Source organism: Engystomops pustulosus, chromosome 2 (assembly GCF_040894005.1).
Source record: "Engystomops pustulosus chromosome 2, aEngPut4.maternal, whole genome shotgun sequence".
NCBI lineage: Eukaryota > Metazoa > Chordata > Amphibia > Anura > Leptodactylidae > Engystomops > Engystomops pustulosus.
The window spans coordinates 41,509,554-41,522,277 of NC_092412.1; the positions used below are offsets into that span (position 1 = coordinate 41,509,554).

The 12,724-nt window shown below is 44.7% G+C and overlaps 1 protein-coding gene and 1 long non-coding RNA gene across 2 annotated transcripts in view; one reads left to right on the forward strand and one right to left on the reverse strand.

Annotated features, from left to right (window-relative positions):
- The window catches only part of UBL3 (ubiquitin like 3), an 88,565-nt gene extending 85,071 nt beyond the window's left edge, over positions 1-3,494 (reverse strand). Inside the window, exon 1 of the mRNA XM_072134364.1 lies at positions 2,956-3,494. Coding sequence (XP_071990465.1) covers positions 2,956-2,982 — 27 coding nt within the window. The 5' untranslated portion in view covers positions 2,983-3,494. The remainder of the gene's footprint in view (positions 1-2,955) is intronic.
- A 31-nt stretch (positions 3,495-3,525) lies between these two features.
- The window catches only part of LOC140117541 (uncharacterized), a 29,746-nt gene continuing 20,547 nt past the window's right edge, over positions 3,526-12,724 (forward strand). The window contains exon 1 of the long non-coding RNA XR_011853035.1: positions 3,526-3,756. This is a non-coding gene — a long non-coding RNA (uncharacterized lncRNA). The remainder of the gene's footprint in view (positions 3,757-12,724) is intronic.

A 12,724-nucleotide genomic window follows, 5' to 3' on the forward strand; every position in this document is an offset into this window, starting at 1 on the left:
GAACCATCACTGCAGCCAGAGTGTGGGGGTGGAAACGCACACACTTTCACCCCCCCTCCATGGCCATTTTTTTTTTTAAACAAACCACTTTTAGTTTCCCACCCCTTAAAGGTAAAAAATGCAGTAAGCCGCTTCAATGTAATGTGTGTATCCCGATTAAGACTTGTCTCTTGTGCCCATAGCATATGAGCAATATTCTTGCTCTATTAATCTAGTGGCCACCATGTAGCCATTTTATGTCGGCTACACAGATAATCTCCAAAGCCCCCCCCCCCCTTCGAAAAGTATAAAAGCTTGCCAAATGGGTTGCCAAATCACAACAATTTAGATAGGGGATAACTTGACGAAATCGGTGGTGGGTTTCCCATGGATCATGAGAATGGCAATCCTTTGTACCCAAAATGAATGACCTGGGAGGTTGGACATGTGCACTGCCGCTCTGGTCACTGGTGGTTGTAGCCAAGTACTGCAAGTGCCACGAGCTGCTCTCTTCATTTGGGTATAACAGAGCCCCATTCTCATTGGGACCCTACTCATCAGCAGGCTATCAGTTATCCCCGGGGAGGGGAAAACTTGATCTTTTTCACTTCAGTGTCAGACCAACCCCCTAAAATTCCCCTAAAATTGGTAGTGCAACTCTGATTTCAATAATTCAATAAACAATAATTCTAAATAAAAGTTTAATAACTTTTCTTGTATTCTTATGAGTGTAAAAATGTAACAAGCTACAGATGCCCCCCCCCCCCCCCGATACAGATACAAACAAGCGTGGATGGACGTGTTCACTGTACATGGTCAGGTCTTAAAGGAACATTATTTCGGACGGAAATCGCCACTTCATGTCCTATAGATCGTTTCCTGGTCATCACTATACTGGGGAAACTATGAGATTATGTAACAAGACAGATACAATAATCCTGTGGATAATAAAGGTCCTGCTTAGCGACAGCAGACTGATCACAAAACTATGTAAAAATCAGAGAGTCATTTAAGGTTATAGGAAAATCTGTGACATGAAAGCCCTGACATAAACCCCCTCACACACCAGCGGAGAACAGACCACCACATCCGCACTTCATCTCCCACAGACTACAACCATATGCTGCACAGTAAGGACACCAGGGCAAGCACAGAACTCAAATGGAACACATTTTGGAAATTATATAAAAAAAAAAAAAAAAAATCTGCACTTCAGATACAAAGTCCTGATACAAGAAGTAATAGGGAGACAAACCTAAACTCTATGAACTGCTGACAGGTCACATTATCTTGTATACAGTGGGTTTCACTTCCCTAGACGCTACATCCAGCTATAGGATTTGTATAGGCACCGCTATGGGGTCAAACCACACGCCAAGTACAACCAGACAAGATATCCAAACACTGAACACAAGAGCTGATATAAAAGTCATACAAATCAATAAATACAGAATGTATTTGTAGAAACAAAATGTATAAAACCAGAGAATATTTACAAATCGTTAAATCATTAATATATTGCAATTTCCTGTTGAGAAATCACTTCAACTAGGAGAGCAACGATTTCCAACCTGTTGCCCAACTACAACTTCCAGCATGTTGGGAGTTGTAGTTTTGCCATAGCTAGAAAGCCATTGAAAAAGAGAAAAGATAATTAATACAATGCTGAGAGTTGTAGTTTTACAAATAGACAGCGCTCGAGTAGGGGGAGAGTCAGGGTTTAATACAGTGCTGGGGATTGTATATTTACATATAGACCGCCATAGGTTGGAGACCAGTCAGACAGACAGTAGACAGCATTTTAGTAGAGGAAGGGTTATTAGTACACGCTGGGGGTTGTTATACTGTAGATGAACATGTGTAGTAGAGGAAGGGAAAGTGTAAAGTATATGTGGGAAGTTGCGGTCATGCAAATTAACAGTCACCAGTTAGAGAGCACTGATTAAAGGAGATTGACAGTTTTTGGTACACGCTAGGGGTTGTAGTCTTGCAGAGAATACTTGAGAAAGGAGATGGCCAGTACATGTTGGGGGTTGTAATTTTACAAATAGACAAACAGGTCGGAGAATCTTGAGTACAGGTAGAGAGTGTTATTTGTACATGCTGGGGGTTGCAGTCTTCAAAAGAGACACCTACAGGAAAGGTCGGTGGGTAGCACTATTCCCCCCCCACCCCCCCCCCGCAGTCCAGAGTTGGACTAACCAGGGTTAACTGGTGTTTGCATGTTCTCCTCCTGCTTGTCCCTCCCACACTACATATACAGATGGGTCCGCTGCATTCCTAGGCTACGGTCTATACGAGATGGAAATTAGATTGTGAGCCCCACTGGGATCCAAGTGGAGAAGAAACACATTCAATGGCACATACATCACGCTGTCACTATGTCAGAGGGGGTCTCAGCGCCCGCATCTCTGCCACCATTACCATAAGTGGCGTGTCTAATCAAATGTAAAACCGGGCAATGCTAGCGCTACACGTCCTGCATTGTGTAATAATGGCAACGGTCAACAAAATAAACATATTACACTTCAATGACGACGTCCGGGCATTAACCATTACACGACTGATTCCAGCTTGGAATAGATTGGGGGGTGGGGGATGTAATAGCCAAGTGATTTGTGATGTAAACAGAGGCAGCACAATAATAAATACCTAGATATCTATATATTATACACTCACATATTTGTGTGTCTATGAAATTATTATACACACACCGCTACAAAATAGGTCGGCGCTATGCAAACTATAACCATCAGGAAGAAACAGAAAAGTCATCAGCAATGCTAACCATGGCACGGGCAGAGCCTGGCGCAGAGGAGAGATGCCACCTTAGTAAAGGTCAGCAGATGGGGGCACAGGTACAGACGCATCTATCAGACTGGCATATCACCAATGTATGGGGCCGCACCACAATGATCTATACCCATAGGTAAACCTGTAAACAGTAGCAGCATGGCAGCGATCTGGGCATCTTACCATATCCACTGGCACAGGATTTGACATCTTGACAATGACAGAGGAGCCCAGGGCCACTTAGTAGAGGAACTTGAGCAGGAGGAGGAGGATGCAGGTACTTCCCAGGGACTGTGTTATATCCAGAGCAGCAGAGGAGCAGGGATCTCCAGGGGGGCAGGGGGCAGCCTTGGCATGTGGGTAGGTAGGTGGATAGGTAGGTAGCAGGGGCTCTTCTCAGCCGCCCTCCCCCTGCACACTGTAAAGTTTCACTCCAGAGGCTGCAGGGGGTAAGGGGTTAAGCAGCCTATAAATACCTCTCAGGAGGGATATCTATAGCCAGACACACAGCAGCACTGCCTCATCCCCGGAAACTGCGTCACCCCCTCCCGAGCACCGACCACCTCTGTCACGGGAGAGGATCGAGCACCGACACGGCCACTCAGCCTCAGCCTCTTCCGCCCGTGCGGGGTTTTTTGTTTTCCCTCACTTCTTTTCACGCAGTGATCACAAGCTTCTCCTTCCTGTCATCGTCTCTCTGGCATAAACATGGCGGCCGCCGAGAGGGGAAAGACTTAGTTGCGGAGATCTACTTGGCCACGCCCACCGCATTAAAAGGATTCGTTCTGAGTCACTGCGCATGCGGCTCCGCCCCGGTGGCTGCCGGGAGATGTAGTCCGAGAGCGCGATGTGGGCGGGGGGAGTGTTTAGCGTTTAGTGAGCAGGAGGAGACCCCTGGAGGTCAGTCGTGACATCATCTCCTAGAAGAGATGGAGAAAACAAACCTCTGCGTGGAAGGAGGTGTATCAGCAGAAAGAAGATTGGGTAAGGAAGTTACATGGATGACAAGTCAAGAGTTATTGCTGAAATATTATGGGTGATAGGTAATCATTGCTATAGAAAGAAATAAGACGTGCAAAAATAAAGACAAAAATATATAGAAAATGACAAATGCATAATTACATTTACATCTATTACATTAATATATTAAAATACATCAACAAAAAATGACATAATTAAGCATACATATATTTATGATATAGATAGGGGTATATACTCTTTTTTTTCACATTTTTTGTGGTCTCTTGGTCTTCCTTTCCTGGGGCGCTCCTCATGTGAGCCAGTTTCTTTGTAGCGCTTGATGGATGGGACGGACACTTTCAAAGTTTTCCCAATTTTTCAGACTTATTACAGTAATAACTCTTTTTTTGTTTTACTTAGAATTTGTATTATGGCTAGAAAAAAAAACAGCTAACAGTCTATTCAGTAGGACTATCAGCTGGGTATCCACCTTACTTCTGCACAACACAACTGATGGTCCCAACCCCATTTATAAGGCAAGAAATACCACCTATTAAACCTGACAGGGCACACCTGTGATGTGAAAACCTTTTCAGGTGACTACCTCTTGAAGCTCATCAAGAGAATGCCAAGAATCTGCAGAGCAGTAATCAAAGCAAAAGGTGTCTACTTCGAAGAACCTACACTAAGGGTAATGTCACACATGGCATTTTAAAACCGTTTTTGGTCCGTTTTTAAGCACTCTGTTAAAAAACGCATGAGTTTAACGGAGTGCTTAGAAACGGACCAAAAACAGTTTCAAAACACCATGTGTGGCATCACCCTATGACATATTTTCAGTTATTTCACACTTTTTTGTTAAGTAGGCTTAGCCTCCTGAGATGCCTCTGCTTTCTGGAAGTGTGTCTGGACGGCAGCTTTGCAGGAGCACACTGGACTTGTGTCTCACTCTGCTGACCCAGATCCAAGACTTCAAACTGAGCATGTGCTCCAGTCCACCAGGGGGTTTTATACTCCCTTGGTCAGGTGGCAGCACTCTCCAATCAGCTTCCAGCTTGCTTTACAATAGAACAAAGGATATCACTGATTAAAAACATTTCACATGTTAACTCTTGCCTTACCAGGCAGTGGTTTCCAGCTGAGATTACCAAGTTCTCCACTTGTGAAGATCTCCTTGAGGGCGCGGTCACACGTTGCGTTTGCAAACGCAGACGCAGACCAAACCGCGCCCACCGGGGCGGTCCGCGGTCCAATCGCATCGGCGTTTCTCTATGTTTCTATGGAAATCGCCGATGCGATTGGACCGCGGACCGCCCAGTGGGCGCGGTTTGGTCTGCGTCTGCGTTTGCAAACGCAACGTGTGACCGCGCCCTAAGAGATAGCCAGTCTCCCTAGCCAGTACCTAACAAGGAGAGGACGCTATTTGGGATTTATCCAAATGTACTCGAGTATAAGCCAAGGCACCTAATTATAACACAGAAACAGGGAAAACCTATTGATTCAAGTATAAGCCAAGGGTGGAAAATGCATTGTCACAGCCTACACCCAGTATATAGCCAGCAGCCCCCCTGCCCCCATTATATAGCCAGCAGCCCAGTATATAGCCAGTGTTCGCACCTCCCCGTATATAGCCAGAGGTCAAGCCTTAAAAAAAACAAACCTCTGTACTCACCTTTCTGACACCGCCCGCAGTTTCTCTTCAGCTCCATCTTCCCGCACGATCCCGTCACATACACCATGACGTCAGCCGCTTGCTTACATACTGTTTGACATAATGGTGCCCCACACACTATGATTCATAGTTTTGATGCTTTCACTGTGAATCTACAATTTTTATAGTCATAAAAATACAGAAAACTCTTTGAATGAGAAGGAGTGTTCAAACTTTTTATCTGTACTGTATACATCTAGAAGTACAAGAAAACAGAACCAAAATCAAGCTCAGTGTTGTGTGTTGAGAAGATGTATACAGTGATTACTGGGGAGGCTGTATATAGTTATTGCTGGGTGTCCTGGTGTCCCAGCGAGCCTCGGATCGCAGACACACCCGTGCCTTTCGGTGGTGGCACTGCCCTGTCCCCCACTCGCCTCTCCACGCTCCTGCTCCCGTCCAGGCCGTGCACACGTGTCCCCGCTACCTGCGTTAACACACATACATTAACACTTGCATTTACAAAATGAAATGTTAACAGAAAAGTAATTTGGCGACTCTACTCTCCTCAGCTGTTGCAATTCAACACACAATGTAAATGCTACATGTGATCAGAGTCCAACACAGATCCTGGTTTGATACCTATAGTGAAAACAGCCTCTACCTTGGCTTTTGTGACCATTGATACATGCCTATAGGCCAGAGAAGGGATGATTCAACGCTCACCGCCTGCGTGTCGGTGTAATAACATCCTGCCTTTTGTGTGTCCTATATTACATTCATACACTCCAGCTGCTTAAGGTTAAAAGGCATTGTGTTCTACTGTATATCACATTGCAGAAATTACCTGTAGATGAATAATATTTAAAGGAGGTCTAAATATTGCATATCCAATTGTCAGTGAATATTTGTATCAAATAACATATGAAACTAGTTATGGGGTCATCTAGAGTCATACATATACGGTACACACTTTCCAGCTTCAGAAGAGACTCTTGAAACAGATGATATTGGCCTAATGTCTCCTTTACTCTACATATTGTGAAGTATTAGTTTTGGTAGAGGCAGGTCAATGGCCTTCAACAGATTGAAACATGGACAAAGACATAGAAAAAAAGTCTACAAAACCAGTACTGGCCTTTGCTTTATTAACAACACAAACCAAGACACAACCTTTCTTCAACACAATCAAAAACTAACCAGTACAAACAACAAGTCAATCTGGACTATACCAGGTCCCTTACTACAAGGTCCTGGGTAGGCAAAACTCACAGCTGCGAAACACCGACGGCTCATTCCCGATCGCAGGCGTTTCCATAGAAACGCCGATGCGATCGGGCCGAGGCCCGCCCAGGTGGGCGCGACTTTGTCTGCGTTTGCAAGCGCAGACAAAGCGCCACGTGTGGCGCCGGCCTGAGATGGACCAGGTTTAGGACAACCTCTCTTTTCCCAATACAGCTCCAGACCCCTTTTTTCTGGCTTTTACAAGAAACTACCCTAGGTTGCGGTCACACGTACCGCTAGGCGTCCGTTCATAACACGCCGGTAGCGCACAGGGGGTGGTCCACGGCCCGAACGCACATGCGTTTCCAGAGAAACGCATGCAATCGGCTTAACAATCGCATGCGTTTCCCTGGAAACGCATGTGCGTTCGGACCAAGGACTTCCCCCTGTGCGCTAGTGTCGCGTTATGACGGACGCCTAGCGGTACGTGTGACCGCGGCCTAAGGGTGAAGACACACGTGGCGTTTTGGGCCGTTTTTAGTTAGTGCTTTTTCAGATTGTAAAATTGTTTTTTGAAAACACATGCGTTTTTGACCAGTATGAATTAAGATAATTGGTCAAACCTGTCAAAAACGCATGCGTTTTTAACGATCTGAAAACGCAACTAAAAACGGCCCAAAAACGCCACGTGTGTCTTCACCCTTAGGCTGCGGTCACACGTACCGCTAGACGTCCGTTCATAATGCGACGCTAGCGCACAGGGGGCGGTCCTCAGCCCGAACGCACATGCGTTTCCAGAGAGACGCATGCGTTTCCCTGGAAATGCATGTGTGTTCAGGCCGGGGACCGCCCCCTGTGGGCTAGCGTCGCATTATGAACGGACGCCTAGCGGTACGTGTGACCGCGGCCTTAGGGTGATGGCAGACATTCTGTCTTGGCTGCGTTTGTACATGCAAACGCAGACCAAGCCGCACCCACCGGGGCGGGCCGCGCCCCGATCGCATCGGCGTTTCTATGGAAACGCCTGCAATCGGGAACAAGCTGCCGGTGTTTTGCGTTAGTTTAATGCAAAACACCGGCGGCTCGTTCCCGATCACAGCCGTTTCCATATGCGTTTCCACCCACCCGGTGGGTGCGGCTTGGTCCGTGTTTGTGTTTACAAACGCAGCCAAAACGGCATGTCTGCCATCACCCTTAGGTGGATGCCACATGTGGCGTTTTGAACGCGTTTTTGGCCCGTTTTTAAGCCGTCTGTCAAAAAATGCATGCGTTTTTGACCAGTTTGAACTAAGATAATTGGTCAAACCTGTCAAAAACGTATGCTTTTTCAAAAACCGCATGCGTTTCTGCTGGACGGCTTAAAAACGGGCCAAAAGCGCGTTCAAAACGCCACGTGTGGTATCACCCTTAGGGCGCTTTCACACGATGTGTGATAATTCCAACGCATTCCAATGTGATAAAAATAGGGAGGGTGCTGTACATGAATTAATGTACATAATTCAGGGGAAGTGCTGAACAGAATTTAGAGGTGGCAATGTATATGACACTTGGGGGGGGGGGGGAGCCTGTATATATTTCATTCAGGGGGTGATGTATGTATTTAATTTCTGGACGCTATATGTAATGAAATAAGTGGGTTACTATGTACTGTATATTCTTTTTCATTTAGTGGGTAAAATATGTATTTATATTATTATTTTGATACATGTTAGGAGATTTATATAAATGAGGGGCACAAAAATCATTATTTGCTACTAAAGCCAGGTGGCAAATTCTGCAGCTATAAGTCATAGCTGGGAAAAATTGTCATGATGTTCTCTACCTGATGGACATAAAATGGTCACCTCTTGTGGTGCATTTAGACCGCCATGTGCTCATCTTGAGCAGATCCTGGGCGAGCACAGAGCCGGGAGGAGGAGGAGGTGTGAGCGTTCTTTACTCCTTCTCCTAACATAGGCAGGCGAGCGGCTCCTCAACTTCTTTTGTGGCCATGATCTGGCCGCAATTGATGCTGACAGATCACGGCCACAATTGTGGCCATCTAAATGAGCTTCAAGGTGTCCACCAAGATAAAGACCAGGCTGGCACAGAGAGAGAGAGAAGGCATCAGCTGCAACTGATTTAAACAGTAAGTGATATGTCTATATCTGCCTCATAGCAATCCCGGTATGCAGTATATTTATTGCTGCTATATATTTATGTCACTGCTGGTATATACTCATGTGTGCAGTATAATTATTGCTGCTATATATTAATGTGTACAGTTGACTGTATACAGTGAAGTATCAGCTGAGTTTTAAAAAAGATTTAATTAATTGAGATTTTATAGGCTGAATACCAATAAAGGTCAAGTTTTAGGCCTGACCAACAAGGTTTTTTCTGTCTTAGGACAGTTTGTAAATAAAGGTGAGTTTTTCAGCACAAAAAATGTGCTGAAAAACCCTGACTCCGCGTATACTTGAGATTTGGACCCCCTCGCAGGTCCATATCTGTCTTCTGAAATTGTGGTTTTCGTATTCCGGCCCCTGCATGCTGCATTGCACACACCATGACGTCAGCCGGTTGCCGATATCATAGTATGTAAGCAAGCGGCTGTAAATAATCCCATAGCAGTTGGCTAACATATTAAGGGCTAGGATGAAAATTAAAGACCTCAAACCAGACTTTATATAACAGACCCTAAACCCAAACCCCTAAAACATAAAATATACAGACATTAATAGCAGAGGGCCTTAAACAAGACAACAATAACCCCTTTTATAAACACCCCAGACCCACCTTTGGCCACATTTGGACCTTTTATCAGAGCCTTATAGGTCTTTATATTTTCATTTTGCCATTGAAGACCACATGAGGGTGGTAAGAAACTTATGATACAAACAGTGCAGTGACAGGTGCTATATGAGATCTTATTAATAGTCTTCCAGCTAGCAGCTCCTCACTTTTACTGTAATGCTAGTTGAAAGACGTATAAAGTACATCAAGCAGCAGTTGGTTATTACAGAGATATTACAATGGCGCCTTTTTGTACTTTGTGCTGATTTTGCACGCCGTTCGCAGTCTGAATACCAGCAGCGGGATCCCAGCTTTCCTTTTATTATTTTTTTTTACTTCCCTAGGAATAACAATTGCATATTTGCATGTAAATGTGTTAAAATGTATAATGTTTCCATAAACTTTTATTCTTCTTTTTCTTAGTTTTCAGTAAGGTGGAGGAGAATATTATTTTGATACACATTTCTAACAATTGAAAATAACATTGCAAGGTTATTTCTGCAAAGTACTGACTGTGTATAATAAAGTGCAAAACAGTGCAAAACATGCCTAGAGGAATGGGACAGTGGGGCACAATTACTAAAAACTTTTCAGTCTGTACTATGCGCAGTTTGCCTATGGCGCCCGTTCTTCATGAATATGGCGCACCCTGCACTGTGCCGACAGAGAGCAACTTTTGGTTCACCTTTAACAGGGGGCGAGCAACAAACTTCTGTCGGACTATGAATGTTAAATGTGGAACGCCCATTTCAATGACGGGGTTTGTGTAGCGTGAAGAATAGTGCAACTGCGACACAAAAGGGTCACATTCGACACAAATGTAGAGCGGGCACTTCTTAACTACACGTGCAAGCAGTTTGCACATAAAAGAACGTGCAAAGTCTGATAGAAAACTGGCGCCAAGCCCTTAGTAAATGTGCCTCAATACGTCTCCTAGATTTACTTTCCTCGTTACCACCATTGGTAGTAGTTAATCAAAGTGGATTAGATACAAATAACAATTAATCTCGTGGCTTATTTCCAAAGAAAGGATAGGATATGCTGCAACAGGTTGGCAAATTGCCCCCTCTGTGTTTCCAGATATTTAGGCTCCATTTCAACAATTAGAAGAGTATCATTGTCTAGATTCAGGATGCATGGATCCACTGGACCATCGTGGGAGGTGATACTAGCCGACACCTGGGACCGGAATCTAAGTGGCACCTGGTCTTTACCAGAGCCCGCCACATAGCGGGATGGTCTTGCTGCGGTGGGGTGCCACCAGGTCGTTCCACGGGTGCGATTAGCCCGCAGTGGCAGCCATGGTCGAGGTACCTTTGCAGGAGACAGTCTCGTGGTCAGGTTCAGGCACATGGTCAGGGCAGGCGGCAGAGATGCAAGGTCAAGTTCAATCCATGGTCAGCAACGGGAGGTCCAGGCAGAAGGGAAACGGGAACATAGGAACGGACAGGAACACACAGGAGTACGGGAACAGGAACACACAGGAACACGGGAACAGGAACACACAGGAACACGGGAACAGGAACGCAGGCTTTTTCTAAGGCATAGGCTCAAATATCCGCCAGGTAATGCTGGGAGACGCCGGGCTTTATCCATTTCCTGAAAAGAACCATCACCAATTAGTGGTGCGCTGGACCTTTAAATTCCAGAGCGCCCAAGTAATCAGCAGGTTTTGATGGGAGCCGGGTGGCGCAGGGAGGCTCGGGTGCGCCCGCGACCCGGGATGTGGGTAGTGAAGGCACCCGCACACTGAGGGGCACAGGTGCGCCCGTGACCCGGAACGTGGGTGGCGGGAGCCACCGTGACAATCACCTTGTTATGGTGATGGCTTATTGATATTTTAAGACATCATTTATTTATTAAATTATGTTGTTCTGTTCCCTTATAAAGAATGGCTGGACCATTATACAAGATCTTATACCTTTTATGTCACCCCTTCATCCTCATAGAATGTAAGCTCTTGTGTCACCCCCTCACCCAGGATTTAGGTGGGGTGCCCACAGTTTGGAGAGTGAAGGAGAATATCCTAGCCCTGGCCCTCACTTTACATCTGTTTCAAGAGAACCTGTCACCTGGTTTTACCCCACTAAACTACTACCCCTCTTAGGCAGGGTAAGAAATAACCTTTTTAGAAGTTCCTCTTTTATTTGAAAATAATCTCCCCCAAAGTCAGGCAAACATGACTCTTCTCACCTCATGTTGGCATGAGATGTGTCAAGTTTAGTGGTTGAAGGAAGAGTGTCACTTCAGAAGCCCCTATCTTCTGGTCTATAGCACCTAGAAACATGCTTTTTGTATAAGTTAAATATATTAGTACTCATTGGGTGACCTCTAAAGGCAATTGGACACACTGGATTTTGATTAGAGTACAGAGGAGGCTGCATAATAATAATAATAATCTTTATTTATATAGCGCCATCAAACTCTGTAGCGCTTTACAAATCATAGGGGACATATACAACTATATTACATTACAAAGAACAAACAGTCGTATGGAACAATAGGAGTGAGGGCCCTGCTCACAAGAGCTTACAGTCTATGAGGATGAGGGGGTGACACATGGGGTTGTATAATGGTCCAGCCATTCTTTATAAGGGAGCAATATAAAATAATCTAATAAATAATTTAATAAATAAAATTTTTGCTGCGTGAACCAGTCATCAGCATACATATGAATGTCACACTTTTCAGCTTTTTAATTTGAAATAATGTAGCATTTATTTTACACTTCACAAATACTTGATACATACTTTTAGGATTGTGACTGTAATGTCTAAAAATGAGAAAAGTTCAAGAGTTAATGAATACTTTTTCCACCCTTTGTATATTCATGCAGTGCATACACATATACATTGAGTTCCTGAGTGAACTTCCTGCGTAATACTGTGGCAGGTAATACACTGATACACTGTTTGAGCTCCTGCTGTGGTCAACACTGAAAATGTGGTCAACACCGGTGGAAACTTTTCACACTGTTATAAATAGATGAGTTTGTGGTTTATCTACAACCTATATGACTAAACAGTAATCGCTGGATTTTTTTAACGCGGAGTGTAAGAAAAGGGGACATGCCTATATTAATATACTCAAAGTTGACCTAAATAACAGAAAGTTAACAGAAAAATGATTTTCCTGTATGTTATCATACTGACTGTGGGTAGTGTATTCAGAGCTTACAGCCTATGAGGATGAGGAGGGGACACAAGAGCTTACAGTCTATGAGGATGAGGGGGTGACACAAGAGCTTACAGTCTATGAGGATGAGGGGGGACACAAGAGCTTACAGTCTATGAGGATGAGGGGGTGACACAAGAGCTTACAGTCTATGAGGATGAGGGGGGA